General features: G+C 38.2%; 1 protein-coding gene across 1 annotated transcript in view; it reads left to right on the top strand.

The window, feature by feature from the left end:
• The window catches only part of LOC122332717 (collagen alpha-1(XXIV) chain), a 78,107-nt gene that overhangs the window by 58,386 nt on the left and 1,638 nt on the right, over positions 1–18,083 (top strand). The window contains exons 32-61 of the mRNA XM_043230089.1: positions 304–357; positions 1,013–1,066; positions 1,281–1,334; positions 1,927–1,980; positions 2,442–2,495; positions 3,299–3,406; positions 3,555–3,608; positions 3,872–3,979; positions 4,680–4,733; positions 4,990–5,043; positions 5,222–5,278; positions 5,412–5,465; positions 6,131–6,184; positions 6,569–6,622; positions 7,781–7,834; positions 8,170–8,277; positions 9,589–9,696; positions 9,822–9,929; positions 11,223–11,276; positions 12,213–12,275; positions 12,370–12,423; positions 12,509–12,543; positions 12,807–12,842; positions 13,167–13,193; positions 13,459–13,522; positions 13,774–13,833; positions 13,926–14,094; positions 15,372–15,481; positions 16,784–16,990; positions 17,929–18,083. The exon at positions 17,929–18,083 is cut by the window's right edge and continues 1,638 nt beyond it. Of these exons, the coding sequence (XP_043086024.1) occupies positions 304–357; positions 1,013–1,066; positions 1,281–1,334; positions 1,927–1,980; positions 2,442–2,495; positions 3,299–3,406; positions 3,555–3,608; positions 3,872–3,979; positions 4,680–4,733; positions 4,990–5,043; positions 5,222–5,278; positions 5,412–5,465; positions 6,131–6,184; positions 6,569–6,622; positions 7,781–7,834; positions 8,170–8,277; positions 9,589–9,696; positions 9,822–9,929; positions 11,223–11,276; positions 12,213–12,275; positions 12,370–12,423; positions 12,509–12,543; positions 12,807–12,842; positions 13,167–13,193; positions 13,459–13,522; positions 13,774–13,833; positions 13,926–14,094; positions 15,372–15,481; positions 16,784–16,990; positions 17,929–18,072 (2,268 nt within the window). The 3' untranslated portion in view covers positions 18,073–18,083. The remainder of the gene's footprint in view (positions 1–303; positions 358–1,012; positions 1,067–1,280; positions 1,335–1,926; positions 1,981–2,441; positions 2,496–3,298; positions 3,407–3,554; positions 3,609–3,871; positions 3,980–4,679; positions 4,734–4,989; positions 5,044–5,221; positions 5,279–5,411; positions 5,466–6,130; positions 6,185–6,568; positions 6,623–7,780; positions 7,835–8,169; positions 8,278–9,588; positions 9,697–9,821; positions 9,930–11,222; positions 11,277–12,212; positions 12,276–12,369; positions 12,424–12,508; positions 12,544–12,806; positions 12,843–13,166; positions 13,194–13,458; positions 13,523–13,773; positions 13,834–13,925; positions 14,095–15,371; positions 15,482–16,783; positions 16,991–17,928) is intronic.

The raw sequence follows: 18,083 nt of genomic DNA, 5'->3' as shown, positions 1-18,083 counted from the left end.
GTGTGTGTGTGTGTCTGCGTGTGTGTGTGTGTGTGTGTGCCTGTGTGTGTGTGTGTGTGTGTGTGTGTGTGTGTGTGTGTGTGTGTGTGTGTGTGTGTGTGTGTGTGTGTGTGTGTGTGTGTGTGTGTGTGTGTGTGTGTGTGTGTGTGTGTGTGTGTGTGTGTGTGTGTGTGTGTCTGTGTGTGTGTGTGTGTGTGTGTGTGTGTGTGTGTGTGTGTGTGTGTGTGTGTGTGTGTGTGTGTGTGTGTGTGTGTGTGTGTGTGTCTGCGTGTGTGTGTCTGTGTGTGTGTGTGTGTTTTGCAGGGTAAAGCAGGTCCTCCCGGAAGCACAGGTGAAAAAGGTCCTCCAGGTGAACCTGTGAGTATTACAGATATAATAACGCTTTGCATTCTTAAAAGAGCCTCCTTTACATAAAAACAGCTGTTCGTATGTAAAGAAGTAGTTAATTATTCATGATACAGACTTATAGCAGCACATATAGTGCCAGGTTTAGTGTTACTTTAGTGTGATTTATTATGTTTGATATCATTGTATTTAGTGTGTGTGTATGTATATATATATATATAGACACTTCTATAACACCTTTAAGACGACTCGTGTGCGCTGGCTAGCGGTGTGCTAACGCTTCAGATAGTGCGCTGTGTATAGTCTCGCATGACGTGACCTTCTTGAGCGACACACGCAAGTCACGAAGCGAAGACCTCCGAGGCTTTGCTCGTTGAGGCGTCTAAACGTAATCGGCCGCTCCGTCGGCAGATGAAAGACTTTCACGGCGTCTCTGGAGCGGCTTCAGGTCTCAAGCATCTCAATGTCCTCGTGTTGACACACGCTCACACGCACACTTAAACACGCACCCGCGCTTTCCTTCACGTGTTCCTTGAGAGATTCAGCTCTAGCCTGGCGTAATTGATAGATCCCTTCCCGTCCTCCGCCAAGGGCCGTTCATGTAAATCTCATTTATAATATCAAAACAAAGCAATGCGCATGACTTCATGTTTATTTGATTGATTAGGGCTCCAGAGGCCCTCCGGGGGACCTGGGACCAGATGGAGAGCAAGGTCAAGAGGTACTTCCTGAAATGAATTTGTGTGCGATGGATTTCTTCTGTGTCCAATTATGCAGTAACATGCAACTTAAATAAAGCATAAACACTGCACACAATATACTAGATTACATAATAAAGGCGTGTAAAATGTTTTAATTGTTCAGCAAATTGATTCTGGCAGGTTATATCATTTCGAGCACGCGATTGTGTTTTTCCCTTTCTTGTGCATGCACAGGGACCTCCAGGACCTGAAGGAGAGCAGGGGCCCGTGGGTGAACCTGGAATCAAGGTGAGGCAAAACTAGGATAAAACCCGGTGCTTGCGATGTCAATGAACGAGATCTTTATAACAGTGAAGCAGACGCTGACGTAAAATGACCTGAATATCAGCGGCGGCTTTATGTCTTCAATACTACGTCTTAAAAAAAACGAGAATGGAGTGATCCAAACATATAATGCAATGCCGATGGAGGGATGAAGAAATAAGGGCTCCTCAGAAGATGCGAGGTGTTTCGAAGATCAAAGTAAAGCTCCTCAAAAGATCCTGATCTTCAGATTCTTCTTGAAAATGTTTGATGGAGAATCAAGTGAAGCCGAGCTGCTTCGATCCAGAGAAGAGTTTACATGGAGATATGAGAGCAGTTGTTCTGACCTTCACTTGATCAATCAGTAATGATCTGACCGCAGGTGGATGTTTGTATAATTAGGCTTTAATGGGATCTCTAATACAGCGGAACACAGAAAGAGACTTTCAGCAGGACCTCCACAATGCTGTAAACCCAATGGAAACGGAGGATTTTCACTGACAAGCTTCAATAATAACTGCACTATTAAAGCTAGAACTGTTGGCATTCGCAGCTGTGTCTTTCTGTCTTTTTCCAGGGTGAAACGGGGCCTGTCGGAGAGGAGGGTGAACTGGGCCAAGCAGGCATCAGAGTGAGTGAAGCGACCTCATTCCTGCTCCAAAACCTTCGGCTGAACGTGATCTATCAGTGTATTTTCATTGCTTTAACTGACGTGAGCCAGCGGTGTCAATAATCTGACAGCGGGACCCTCGGGCTCACACACACAGGACGTCTTTGTCTCTGGTTCCTCAATTATTCAAGCCATTCGCTGGGTTTGTTATTGGATATCATGACATCGGGAGCCGCGTCCTACCCCGGCGAATCTCATGAAACCCGTCATGCATTTTTACGCCTCGTATTTCGCCCCAAAATAAATCGTACATTTCGTTCTCGGTACTGCATTGTGGACGAAATGGTATCTGCTGTTCAAACTGTAAAATGTTTATTTACGGTCTTGAGAATATTGCAATCCGATGTGCTGATTTAGTAATAGTTAATAGGAAAAAGAAATATGCAATATTAGCCGGTCGTACATGTTACTGTTTGTTTTAGGGTCCTCCAGGGCCACCGGGAGAGGACGGGCATCAAGGGAAGGACGGACCAAAGGTGAGGCTCCAGGTTAAGCTTCCTGCTTGCATTTGCATTTACATTAATCCATTCATCTAAAATGACCTGCGCTGCATTTATACACGCTATCGTGCATTTCCTGGGAATCAAATCCATGACCCACCATGCTTTTATCATTCGAGCTGCAGGAATGCTTTCACAAGTTAAAAAGTAAAATAGGCATCTTAATATTTATTTTTTAAATTCTTGCTAGCTCTAAAACAACAGAATGTAAGATTTTGTACTATTTATTTATACTATAGTACGTTAAGAATTTATATATATATATATATATATATATATATATATATATATATATATATATATATTCCTATTTTATGTACTATTTTATCTATTTTAGACAATGATTAGAAATGCATGTTGTCGATCTGTTGCCTTATAAACAGTTTTCTGGCAGTTTTTTTAATTATTCTGTCAAAATTGGTTTATCAAAGTTATATAACAGCTGAAAAAAGTTTTTTGAAATACGTTATACAAAGAAACGCTACATTTCACGTTTAATTCAGTGTTGCTTGTCATTTCTGTGAAAGGTTTCACTCAGAAGTTGCTAGTAAATTTCATAAATGATGTCATAAAAAGTAAATAGTTTTTCACTTATTAACACAAAAGTTTGCTGTGATTTTATTTTTATTTTTTTTCTTTGGCTGGCCTCGTGTGCACTTGGGTACATTGTGTTTTATTCACCATATTATGTCGATTCCCAAAACCATTGTACCGAAACCCACTAATTTTTGGAAAAAAAATTCTGATTTAAGGTTTGTTTTTATTTTGGTATAACTCAGGGTGAGCCTGGTGACCGTGGACCAATGGGAGAAGCCGGAGAAAGGGGTGAGATTGGTGACTCTGGCCCAACAGGACCTCCTGGAGATCTTGGGAAAAAGGGCTTCCCGGTGAGGAATGGAATGAATCTGATCTGCTTTCATTGTAGTGGACAAAATCTCTCTAAACTCTTTAGATAATGCAAGTGTATTTTAATTTGATGATGAGGATGAAGATTGTTCTGGTAATGTGAAGTTAATGCAGGTGTTTTCTCATCAGGGACCTGAGGGCAAACAAGGTCTTCCGGGTAACCGTGGACGTCCAGGAAAGAAGGTAACCAAAACCTGTGGATTAAATTAATTGGAATTAAATAGCATTCAACAATACATGGGGGCCATTTCATTTAATTGCGTTTCATTTAGTCTTTACAATCTGCAGCATTTTGTCAGAAATAAAACGGATCTAGAATAGAGCCCTGGGGAACTCCTGTCCGCTTTGGTTTATTTGGGACACATTCTGCTCTTTTTTTTTTCTCTTGTCATTCTCAATTGTTAACCAGTCCTGCTCATAAATATTTCCATCTTACACTTTGGTAGGGTGAAAAGGGGCTGCCGGGTCACTTGGGAGAAATGGGCTCATCTGGGGAAATTGGACAGACGGGGGAGAGAGGACTCAAAGGTGCTCGAGGAACCAGAGGACCCGCAGTGAGTGTGCTTTCTCCTTTCATGCATCACTTCACTCCTTCTGATGTTGAGAAATGGCTGAGCAAATCCACAGGCGATTAAGTAACTTCATCACCATCACGAAGGGTACAGATGTGATTGGCGCAGACATGATAGTGGGTTATTTTGTTAAAGTAGTTAGGTATTAAAAACATGTACTATTATTGCTGTATGAGCTGAAACAGGTAGCAAGAGCGTAATAAGTTTTATTTGCAGGCTCAATTAAGGCATGTGTAAACATATGCTGGATTTGGAATTAAACCGAAGCTTTTTGATGGGATTTACACTAATGCCATTAGAGATACTAGGAACTAATCCACTTTTCTTGTATAATGCGGTTAAGCGCCTACTGATTTGGTGGTTTTAGGCCGGATTTTATAACCAGAGAAATGCCTGGGATTGTTTTGTTTTGCCCCTGCTTTTTCCTCAGGGTTTAACGACATCATTGAAATGTAAAAACAAGTGTAGTTAGGGAAACCTAGCGTCTTGTTTTCATAAGCAAATGGTTTTCCAAGAAGTCATAATGGGATGAGCAGCAAGAGTCATTTTTTTAGGAATCCGTCCAATAATGTGTTTTTCAGCACAGGTTATTTTTAGCAGGTTATTTGTTGAGGTACGACGAGTATGCCCCAAAACACAAGCTGCTAACGTACATGAGTGTGTTTTGTTCATTACCTTTCAGGGTCGACCAGGAGCTATGGGACCTCAGGGAGAGCCTGGACCTCAAGGTTACACAGTGAGTTTCATGCGAACAATTATATGCACTTATGAATGCTTACAAAACCACACTCACGTTTGCGGAAAATTTAGAGAGCGAGCCCCTTAATTATTGTTTTTGTATATTGTATATTGTACCAGACACGATTACTGAATCTCAAAATGTTCAAATATCTGCCCAGTCAGTCTATCATCATTCCTAAAAATTATTACATTGGATTAGACAAGAAAATGTTCCATTTTCATCTTTAGTCTCTGTTTCTCTTTAACTATAGGGTCACACTGGTAAACAAGGTCCAGCAGGCCCCCCGGGACCAAAGGGAGAAAAGGTTATTCAACATATTTTTATATTTTGAGTCTAAATGCCATATTTGAACTACATATAATGCTTGAAATTCTATGCAAATATGCTTTTTCATTTTGTGCATGTTTCTATAATTTTTGTGAAGCCAGAGTTAAAAAAATAGTGTTAGAATCTAACTTTGACTGATTATGTGTGTTTTTCAGGGATACCCAGGAGAAGACAGCAAAACAGCAGGACCGCCTGGGCCCTTAGGTGAACCAGTAGGTCTTAATTTCCTTTAACTTCCTGTTTTTGTCCAACACCTGGACTGAAATCAGTAAAAAAAGAGGCAGTGACATTTATATCACTTTATTGAAGAAATAAGACCACACATCAGTGTTTGTGTGCATATAGGGAGCTCCAGGAGAGAAGGGTGAACGTGGGGAACCAGGAGATGACGGATATCAGGTTAGTGTCTCTTTAAGGAGCTTTGTAAAAATCATTACTTTTTACTAACTAGCTTAATTACCACTTAGAACACCTCAGAAACAGCAATAACAACACCCTAGCAACCGCACAGCAACGTAATCCAAAACTGCATAGCAACACCCTAGCAACCACACAGCAACATGTTTAAAACCGATCTGAACATGATCATAAATTGCACGGCAACACCCTAACAACCACACAGCAGCATGATAAAAACATTCAGAAAACCTCAAAAACTGTGCAGCAACTCTCTAGTAACCACACAGCAACATAATCCAAAATTGCATAGCAAGACCCTAGCAACCACACAGCAACATGTTAAAAACCAATCTGAACATGACTATAAACTGCATAGCAACACCCTAACAACCACACAGCAACATTAAAAAAAAAAAAAACAAGCTCAACACCTCAGAAGCTGCATAGCAACAGCCTAGCAACCACACTAGAAAGCTGGAAACACCTTAGCAACAGTGTAACAGTGTCTTTTTGTTGTTTTCTGTTGCTTATTGTTCTTCAGATCATTTCCTTCCAGTTAATCTAGACTGAGCTGGACTGGATCCTGCAGCTCTGCAGGCCGGTTTTCATCACAAACAGTCCACACTGTCATTCATAACACTGTAATGTGTATGTCTGTGTTTTAGGGTCACCCAGGGGTCACAGGTGCCCGTGGAGCGATCGGTCAGCAGGGATCTCCTGTAAGTCTGATGTGTGACCAACACTGCACCTCTGCTGCTCTTCACCTAAATAGACAGCAGTCAGCGCATCATGCTAACAGTGCTCTGGAAATTCATCCCCTGCATGTCGCATGTGTTTGATGCACGTCTTCGCATCGGAAATTGCAACAAATGATGCCTTGCTGTCGAAGTAGGCGACTCCCTAGTATCTGGAGCGCATCGATTTTGTTGCGTAACTTTCCTAATTAAGCTGCCAGAAAATTTGACGTACCAAAGCTAATGTTTGCGTTTTTTTCTCTGGTTAATTTTGGACGCTGGCCACACGTCTCTGGACCAGCGGAACATCACACTGAAGTGTCTGCTTGCATAATGAAATTAAAACACAATCTTTTCATCTTTTCCCAGGGATCTCCTGGGCTTCCTGGTGAAGCAGGACCCATAGGCGAGAAGGGAGTTCAGGTTTGTGACTAGCGCACTACTTAAACTATTTATGGCGAGCGTGGTTCATCTACTGTGAGCAATTTGTGATTGAAACACCTGTGGACAGAGTCACGAAAAAATCTCTTAAGTTGAATTCAACAGAGTTTGTAAGAATGTTTTTAAGTCTTTGACTGAATGCGTGACTGAAGACCAGCTTGACTGGCTGTTTTAAAGAGCCTTTCTCAATTGGCAGTGATCTGTTTTATGAATTTTTGTGTTTTCGTGCGTTCATCTAAATGAACGTTTCCGGTACGTGTGACTGCTGTATGCTGTATCCTAACTTTAAGAAGTTATTCACAATATTTTAAAGAGTTAGAGTTCTTAAGTTTTCCCTTAAAGGGTTAGTTTACCTAAAAATGAAAATCAGACTGTTAAAATTAGGAGCTTCTGGACAATGTAGGAGCAAAGAAAAACTCTCGGCTTATATCGAAATTCTTATTGTTTCGTTTTGTTCTTTCTCCGCGTAATCCACCAGAGTTGCTTCTAATGTATGACATATAATGGAAGTGATAGCAAAAGGTTTATTACGTTTGAAATATGACATTTTGACATTTTATGTTTTAGTGTTTAAGTTAGTTTAAGTTAATTTCTGCATTTTCAAGAAGAACTAAGCATGCATATGACCACAATGCAGCATTTAAAATAAAATCTTCATACTGCACACATATTTAAAAAAAAATAGCATAGAGTTTATTGAGTAAGCAATATGCTTGTTTTTTTATCAGTCTAAAAAGTTTGGGGTCAGACTGCATTGAGCGTAATTAAAGTCAACTGTAGTAGAAAAACAAGTTTTGTAATGAGAGTGAATTCTATATTCTTTTGTCTGCTGGTTTCTCTTTGCAAATCCATCCTGGAAAGCTCCTATAAACATTCACAAAGCCGCATTCACTGTCGCAGATATCCCATTCAGAACGGCATCAAAAACTTCACAGCGTTTGGCCACCCAGCGTGACTTTATTATTTCTATTTCCTCTGTTATCTAGAGCATTAAAGGAACTGCGCGCTTAGAGATGCTTGAATGAGAGATGATTATAGCGCTTTCTTTATCACGCCATGGAAAACTCTTTCTTTTAACTCGCTTCAATCGTTGTTGGGTAACGGAATTGCATAAGTGGTCTGAATGAGTGTGTGTTTTAGGGACTTGCTGGGAAGAAAGGATCCAGAGGTCCTGCTGGAGCTCCAGGTCCTGAGGTGAGTGAAAACACTTAAAAAACACTTAGGCCTACATTTAAAGGAATGGTTCACTCAAACTTTTACATTCCGTCATCAACGTCTTTGTTCTGCTGAACACAAAGGATGTTTTAAAAAGATATTTAGAGAAACGTTTGTTTTGGTCACCATTGACTTTCACAGTAGGAAAAAAAATACTATGGAAGTCAATGGTGACCCAAAACTTTTTTCAAAGCACCTTCCTTTGTGAAATTCATACAGGTTTATAACTACTTGAGGATGAGTAAATGAGGACAGGATTTGTATTTTTGGTCAAACTGTTCCTTTAATAAGTATGTATCTGTCATGTGTTTTAGGGTCCGGTTGGTTTGCCGGGGCCCAGAGGGACAGACGGGTATCCAGGGTCCGATGGGCTTCCTGGTCTTCCCGGTTTACCGGGTCTGTCTGGATCCAAAGGACGAACAGTGAGTGTGAAGTAACCAGTACTAGGACTGCCTTTTTCTGGTCAACTAGTAGTCTTTCAGTTTAAACATTAGTTGACTAATCCTGCATAATACCATGATCGGAGAAACGACAAACGAAGACAGCACTACCGTTCCTTCTCGAAACCCATGCTTTGAGCAGGTTTTAATAAGAAAATGCAACTTACTTAGAGGTTGTGAGTCAGAAGCGCCAGGCAGTCCTTGCAGAGCTGGAATTGCCCAATAGATAGTCAGCTTCAGGATCAGTCGTCCGTAAACGCACTGAACACACTCTAATATTTGTGTTCGACTGTAAACACAACTTAACGCTGATTTCTAGTCGTGTCCTCTTTTGGAAACACAAACAAAGTAGTTTCACTTTCACGACGAAACACAGCATCTCCGGAACATGGCACCCGCGGCAACGCTACAGACAGAATAATAGCTCCGCCTTCTTTCTTTCTTACTCATATCTTGTTTTGGAAGTGTATGATAAACCTTCTTAGACTTGTTTTACATTATGATTTTAGTTTTAGTCATGCAAGTACTTCAGCTTCAACCAGATGAAAGTGTGAGGGAAACGCTGAAGGAAAGTCATGACACTGGATGAAAGACTGTGAAGATAAATATTAGTCTCTTTAGAATAACGCGTGCTAATGAATGGCTGCTGTTCGGTCGACGTAGATCAGGCTGATTTGATGTTGAGCGTCTGATGAACTAGATCTGGTCTGAACTCATCTTGGCGGTTGTTCTCCGCTAAGCGTTGATGGATGATTTGCTGATTCGGCTGATTTTGCTGCCGTGTCTTTCATTTCTCAGCTCTTTCTTCCCGTCCCGTGTGGAAACACTGTACATGACAGCAGACGCCTCATTAGACACAGCTTTTCTGTGTGTGTGTGTGTGTGTGTGTGTGTGTGTGTGTGTGTGTGCTTATATAACCAACGCTCAAATGAGTGATGCTTTTATAACGAGCCCATTTAAATCAGTCTAACGAGGCAATGCTGTGGTACCAGAGCCATGTTTGCGATGCTCTTGAGTTTATTCTGACTGATCTGCAGCTGTTAGATTAATATTGAAGACTCTGAAATAACATGAAATGCATCTGGGAAAGATGTAGTGATCAAAACAAGAACACTCTCGTATTTAAGGATTGCAGCTGTTCTCTGGATATGATGCATCCTGGGGATGCTTTTAATCTTGCGATGCTTTTTTAATGATTTTTAGGAAGGAGCGTATATTTTATATATATATATATATATACTGGATTCTGTACTGAGCTCTGATTGGCTGCTGCTTTGATTGACACATGTGCAGGGTCAGCGTGGTGATACCGGTCTGGAGGGGAGGGCGGGACTTCCTGGCCCACGGGGCGAGCTCGGACTTCCTGGGGTCATCGGAGAGAGAGGGTCTGCAGGGTCAAAGGTCAAAAGCACTTTTGTTTTTTTTTAATTTTTACTGTGATCATGTGTTATATCTTACAAGATGTGCAGCACACGCAGTATACGCTACAGTATGCCCCCTCGATCCTTGACCTTTGACCTGTACAGGGTGAGACGGGTTTGGCGGGCGACAGAGGACCGGCGGGGGCTAAAGGCATGGAGGGGGCGACCGGAGACCAGGGCGTGAAAGGAGAGCCAGGTACCAAAGGAGAGTCGGTAAGTGTGTGTGTTTACTCAACCTCCCATAACCCCCTTATTTTCACTCACGTAGTTTTAGGCTGTTTAGTTATGTTTCCCATTCATTTAAAAAAAAAATATTCATTTTGATTAGTCTCTGAAATTTCGCACTTCAGTTTAGTTCAAGTCCCGGAAAAACTACATATGAAATAAAAATGCCCAAAGAGCTTTATTATACAGCATTTTTATTATATAGCATTTTTAGCATTATATAGTGCATTAAAAATAGAATATTTTGTAAAAAAAAATTTAAGTACATATTTTTCTGGTCCTCCTGTTTATATACATAAAATATATATTATATAATTAAATATATATAATATATATATATATATATATATATATATATATATATATATATATATATATATATATATATATATATATATATATATATATATATATATATATATATATATATATATATATATATATATATATATAGAGAGAGAGAGAGAGAAGAGAGAGAGAAAATAGTAAAATAGTATAATTCACACCCCAAATAAGAAAAAATGGCTTAATAATTAACATTTTTGCAAATTTTAATAAGTTATGAACATGCTAAATTAATTATATATTATTAATTTTATATATATATATATATGTGTGTGAGCGTATTTGTATATACATTATAAACATGCACAGTACACATATATATTATATAAAGAAAAACGTATATTTTGGATGCAATTACTCATTTGACAGCACTAATAATAAAAAAGCATTTATACGTAGTAAAAGTAATAACAAAAGAAAAAACTAAATTAATAGAACTATAACTCAAATTAGACTGAAAACTGAAAATAGAAACATACAAAATGGTAGGAAAAACTATAAGAGTATAAAAATATCTCTGCATCTGAAATGATGTGATATATGTATTTTTCTGCAAAAAAAAAAAAATTGGCTGTCTGAGTGCGTCTGACAGATGATCATAAATCCAGGTTTAATTTTTTTTCCTGGCCTTGGCTGAAATGTCTCGGGTCTCTTATGTAAGAGTTTGAGTGATTGTAAGCAGATCTTTGAGTAAACACGAGACAAACGAGCCGCTCCACTTTCTTACATAACTCAGGAAAAAGACAATAAAGGGCAAGAGCGAGCGGGAATTCCAGTCGTCCGGAGCGGGAATATCGTCTTCCAGGCCCCCGGGTGAACCAATGAACGGGTGTTGACTTAAATAATGTCCTCTGGAAGACGAAGTGACCCGAGAAACACACAGAGGAGTGGGTGGTTGGTCTGGATAGTGACCCGCTTCTCTGGTTTTTCCCGCAGGGCGAGCTGGGAGACGCAGGCATGCTGGGACTCCAGGGCTTCCCGGGACCCAAGGTTAGTGCTCCGCGTTAAACCAGAGCGCTGGAGATCACGGGAGTCAAACACTAATCCTGAACCTTACAAGGAATAGGGAACGGTTCTTACTGTTAACTAGTTGCTTCAAGCACTAACTACTAATAAACAGCAAAGTTTTTTTGAGGGAAAAGTCATAATTAATGGTTGATTAATTAATTAATTATTTAAAGTGTGACTGAATTTTATTTAGAATATATTTTAATTACTCGTTGTAATCCATTTAAAGCGTAATACAATGTATTTTAATTAATAAAAAAAAATGCACACCCTGTTTAAATGTTTTTTAAATATTAGTCTAAAATGTTTTGATAATTTAATCTCAATTATGCAATAGAAGTGAAATTATATTTTAACCATTTAAATTAATGTATTTATTAATCTATTATTCAAATATTAATGTATCACTTAAAATCTATTTAATTTTCCATTACATTTAAATAATTTGGTTAAATTTATGTCTGTCTACACATAAATGTTAAACATATTAGCTTCGCTTTTAACTTATTTCATGTAATAAATTTACTTTAAACTTATTTCATATAATACATCGCATTTTCATTATTTAATTACATTTATTTATTTTTAATTTATTTATATATTTGCCTGTTAATAAGCTATATATCTGTCTACACAAATATTAAAAGCATTAGCTTAACATTTGATTAAACATTAAATACATTTTTTTATTATTTGATTGGTTTATTTATCTATTGTTTACTTAAAATGCATAAATATTTCACAAAATATTTCATCATACGTATATTAACGTTCGCATTTTTAAAAATGTATCATATCTGCTTAAAGTAACTATTAGGTCTTTATTTTTTATCATGCGGTTTCTCACGTGCACGAGTGATAAAAATGACTCCAGAATGTTGTTCACAAGTGAAAATGGTCTTTTTTCCCGTGTTTCAGGGTCCAGACGGAGACCTGGGCTTCTCTGGTCCTCCTGGACTCAAAGGGCCGGTGGGAGTTCTGGTCAGTCGCGTCTCTTCCCAGTAAATCCGCGTGAGCGTGAATGTTGTGCTTTCAGCCGCTGAATGCGTGTGTGTGTGTGTGTGTGTGTGTTCAGGGCTTCTCTGGTCCCTCAGGTCCGGTGGGAATGATCGGTCCGGAGGGGAAGCCTGTGAGTATTCTGTGTTCATGACCTGCGTCTTATTTCCCGCCTCACGATGAATGTCAGATAAAACCTGCGTTCGATGCTTTCTCAGGGCGCCAGAGGAGTCAAAGGAGCCGTGGAGAGATGGTGAGATGCGCTCTTCATCATCATCATCATCATCATCATCTCATAAACATCTCACTTCATCTCAAACGCAGTGAGAGGTTGCAGTACCCGCGGCGAACTGAGGGGGCAGCGTTTAGCACTGATATATATATACTCCTTTTCAACAGAATTCATAAACATAAGGACGCTGGCTCGCGTCTCGTACTTTAATCTGCTCGCTTTAAGCCGCTAGGATGAATGTTTTAGAGAAATGAGTGTCAATTTTGGACGATCTCTTTCTGCAGGGGCCTCAGGGGCCGCAGGGCAGTCCGGGGCCACAGGTACATACGCACTTTTATCACATGCACACGCTACGGACAGATTATAAATGTTTAAAGTGCACCTATTACGGCCAGTGAAGGGTTCGTGTTTTGGTCGCGGTGGTGGGGAACGCTGGGGCCCTCGAGGGCCCCTCTGAAGGGCCCCTTGGTTATTTGGGAGTCCAACAAAAGGTTGACATGCACGAAAGGTCAAAAAAAACACTTTGCATTTAAGACTCCCAAACGAAAAGATCATTTTCACAAAATCGTAATAGGAGCACTTTAATGTAGATTCAAGCTTGTTGGTTTCTCATAATGTTAATGGTTTTGTGTGTTGTTTGGCAGGGGCCTCCAGGTTTACCCGGCCCTTCGGTAAGACCCGCGGCTCTCTTGTGAAATCGCACGCATATAACATTCATACACATGTGATTATTACGCACTTTTATTTCATGCAAGTCTTGTTTTCTTGTGCAAATATGCATCTAAACATTTTTAAATCTAGATGCATTCGAAATGTTTCACACAAAAAATTAAAACCTCAAAATGAATCAACAGAGAACCATAAGAGTCAATTGTTATCTTTATAAAACAAGACCGGTTATCCTTTGTAAGTTTGCTTCTCCATTAAATATACGAGGCCATCTCAGGCCATCCGAGACCAAAATGGGTTGGTTTCCTCATCGGATTTGGAGAAATATCGTGTGACATCGGCGTCTCGGCCATGGAAGTGAATGGGTGCCGTCAGAAACGGCTGATAAAAACATCACAAAAGGAGATGGATGCTTTCATCTTCTCCAGAAGTTCACTGATGGACTGGAGTGCTGGGGATTCTTGCGATGTTTTTATCAGCTGTTTCTGACGGCACCCATTCACATCCATCGGCGAGCAAGTGATGGAATCATCTCTCTTTGGCTTTGGGAGGACGTTTCTTCATTATTTTCTCGTCTCGCAGATACGCATCAGTGTGGATGTTCAAGCTTTGACGGAGTCCGGCACTCACCTGGAGACGGAGGTGAAGACTTTCAGATTGAACGAATGAAGGGCATGCGAAAATCCGTAACGCAAACGTAAGAGGCTTTTGTTTTGACTTCGTTTCGTTCTCAGAGTTACCAGAACACAGACGCGTCTCTGTCGGAGCAGAGCGCAGAGATCTTCCGGACGCTGCGGTATCTGAGCGGCGTCATCGACAGCCTGAGAACACCGCTGGGAACCAGAGGAAACCCGGCTCGCTTCTGCAGAGACCTGCTGGACTGCAGACACAAGATGAGCGACGGTGAGACGCACAACCTGTCTATGAGAACACCTTTCACATGCTAGGATAATGTACTTTTATTGTTATGCTTTGTTTTCATTTTAATTCATATTTTAGTAAATTAGCTGTTTTTATATATATATATAAATATAAAATATGTATATAAATATAAAATATATATATAAATATATATTGCTGTGTATATATATATATATATATATATATATATATATATAAAATACATAAAAAATATATATATAAATATAAATATATATTGCTGTGTGTATGTATGTATATATATATATATATATATATATATATATATATATATATATAAAAAATATATATCTAGGTTAATTATATATATATATATATATATATATATATATATATATAAATAAATATAAAATATATATATATAAATATATATTGCTGTGTGTATGTATATATATATATATATATATATATATATATATATATATATATATATATATATATATATATATATAAAATACATAAAATATATATATATATAATATATAAAAAATATATATCTAGTTTAATTAATTATATATATATATATATATATAAATATATATTGATGTGTGTGTGTATATATATATATATATATATATATATATATATATAATACATAATATATATATATATATATATATAATATAAAAAATATCTAGGTTAATTAATTAAACATATATATATATATATATATATATATATATATATATATATATATATATATATATATATATATATATATAATTAACCTAGATTCATTTCATGATTCCAAAAGTTTCAAGAAAAATATGTCCTTCAATAAATTCGTTACAATTTCAGTTTACAGGCTTTTAGTTCTGATTACATTTAGATTATACACTACTTTTGACATTTCTGAAAAATCTTTAACCATATATAAATAAGTCTCTTCTTCTCACCCAGACCGCATTTATTTGACCCCCAAAAAAACAGTAATTTGTGAAATATTATATAGCTGTATTCTCTGTGAATGAGGATTTATTTCTGTATTTTCAGCATCATTACTCCAGTCTTCAGCGTCACATGATCTTCAGAAATCATTCTAGTGCATTGATTTTTCAGATGCATTTCTGATTATTATCCATGTCGAAAACGGTGCTATATATATATATTTTTGTGAAAACCATAATATGAAATATTCCAGACTTTTGTTTGCTGATGTAATAATAATAATAATAATAATGCATTATTCAGTTTTTCTTCAGCTCACCGATCGAGTGTTTTGTCGTATCTGTGTCGCTCAGGATTGTTCTGGATCGATCCAAACGTGGGCTGCACGTCTGACGCCATCCAGGTGTTCTGTAACTTCACCGCTGGAGGACAGACCTGCTTAAAGCCCGTCTCGACAGACAAGGTCCGGTGATGCTCGCAGAGCGCTGCATGCTGCATACATGCATATAAACACACGAGAACCTCGAGTTAGTCTGGTTAACTACGATAAAAATTAGTTTATAGTTTTAAAAAAATGTGTATGATCTAAAACTAGTATATTCTGATTTCTCGTTTTAATGTAATGTCTAAGTAGATGAAATACTAAACTAACAAATCGAAAAATCAAATGCATGTAAAAAACTACTAGAAACATATAAGAAAATTACTAAAACTTTAAAATAGAAAATAGTCTCTCAGTGCTGCTTAATTAAGACTAAAGCCAATTTAATACAAAAGTAAGTCGTTACTTGCAATTATGTAAATGTTAACTGAATTAAAATATAGAAATGAAATTTTAATCATTTTAACTAGTTGCAGTTGAAGTGAAACTAAAAGCTCATGTATAGATGCATAAAAAAAGACAAAAAGTTAAATTCATTAACTTCATGAACTAAAATAAAAATGTATTAAAATCTATGCAGGCATAAACAACATCCAAATCGTCTGTAAATGACAAAAACACATAACAAAATGGCTAAAAGTTGAACCAAAATTAAAAGTTAATCATTATAAAAAACGTTTGAATTAAATAAACGTTACTGAAATAAATTATATTAAAAACGGCATGTACGAATTAGTTACCAAGGCGACATTTCTTTCATATAGTTCAGTTGAAGTAGTAAAATAACTAGATATATTTAAAAAAAAAAAAAAAAACTAAATAATAAAAAATTTTAAAAATGTAATAAAAATTACAGATTTTTTTTTACTCCAACTATGAATAAAAATGCCTTCATTGTCATTTGTACAGCAGTCTAAAACTAAAATCATTTTAGTCATTAAAAAGAAAATATAAAAATTCATATTAAAACGACAGACACTGTGAGGATCATTTTAAATCGTTTATCATTTTGCCGAGCCGCTCTGTGAAGACACTGAGTGCTCATGATGAACTCACACATTTTATTTGGTAATTCGACGGCGTTATTTCCGTGAAGCTTTGGTTGAACTCGCGGAGGTTTTACTGTAGAAACTGTATGACGCACTGAACATGACTGTGCAGGCAGCATTCGTGCAATCACGGACGAACCAAAGACTAGAAGTGTTTGATGCCAAGCTGCAATATCGCATTTCCTCAGAAAGGCAAACCTGATTCGAATTAAAAGCTGATTTCCCGTAAGCCCGGTCGTTTGTCAGCGTCCCCCGTAAACACACAGCTGCCAAAACGCAGAAATGCTGATTATCTAAACACCGAGTTTATGAAGCTGGACGTTTGACTTCGCAGGCCGCGTTTGATGTCGGGAAAGTCCAGATGAAGTTCTTGCACTTGCTGAGCGTCACGGCGACCCAGACCGTTTCCCTCCACTGCTACAGTGACCCGGCGACGGTCGCCACGGAGATGCCACGGGCGCTGCGTTTCCGGGGTTGGAGCGGCCAGGTGTTCGAGGAAAACTCTCCTCTGAGTCCACGCGTGCTTCTGGACGACTGCGAGGTGAGATGCAAACTCTGTGTGGTCTTCTGGAGTCAAGGTCTCGTTAAGGAAGCGAGATAAAGTTACGGTAGTTAATCCGTAGATGAGTTTTGTACGAACACTAGCCATCTCTTCCTGAATTTTGAAATGAACACCAATAAACGCATCTTAAAACACTGGGGCATCATTAAAAACGCTTGGCTGCATAAAACCTTCAACTTTTTAAAGGAAGTGCGTGAAATCGTAAATAACTTGGGGCGCCGCATAAGAAAATGCTGAATAAAAAGTCAATTGTGCATTCCGTTAAAAATAAAAAGGCTAAAAATCCTAACTTTAAAAAACACAGAGAAATGCATTAAAACTGAACATTTGGGGAAAATCGCCAAGAAGTCCATGAATTCGTGCAAATATTGGGCTTTCGCATAAGGCTCTGGAAAATGTCACCGGTTAAATGCAAGTCAATGGCTACCGGCACGTTGAGAGTCAAAAAAGCACGGGCAGCACAAAATGAACATATCGATGTCTTAGGAAGCAAAGCGATCCGTCTGTGCGGGAACATGAACAGCGATAACGTTTTTTTTTATGTCATTTCAAGACCTTTTTTCATATTTATATCACAAATGAAGATATTTCTGACGAAAACCGAGCTTTCTGACGCTCCGTAGACAGTACCGCTACGAACATCAACGAAACAGTCCATGCGTTCAAAAAAAAGTTCAGCCAACTTAAAATTTTAAGTTGAACAAACTCAAAAATCTGCTGGTTGCCTTAAATGTATTTTTACAGTGCGTGCGCAAAAATCAAAATAACAATTTTATTTAACAATTCTTCTCCTCTACATCATCATCTACAGAGTAACTATTTTAGGGGGTGTAATCATTTTTTTCTTTTGTATTAACGATGCATTTTTGATCCAGTGCGAACTGTTTATCTAGACGTTTGCCTGTTTTTCCGAGCAGATCCGTGATGGCAGCTGGCATCAGTCGCGCTTCCAGTTTCAAACCCAGGACGCTCAGCAGCTCCCCATCGTGGACATTCAAGGTCTCCATCAGGTCTCAGGGGACCAGCGGCACGTGGAAGTGGGTCCCGTCTGCTTCCTGTGAAATCACTGAAG

The sequence above is a fragment of the Puntigrus tetrazona genome, unplaced genomic scaffold (assembly GCF_018831695.1).
Source record: "Puntigrus tetrazona isolate hp1 unplaced genomic scaffold, ASM1883169v1 S000000148, whole genome shotgun sequence".
Classification (NCBI taxonomy): domain Eukaryota; kingdom Metazoa; phylum Chordata; class Actinopteri; order Cypriniformes; family Cyprinidae; genus Puntigrus; species Puntigrus tetrazona.
Note: the sequence above shows the minus strand (reverse complement) of the source record. Positions and strands in the feature narration are given on the sequence as shown.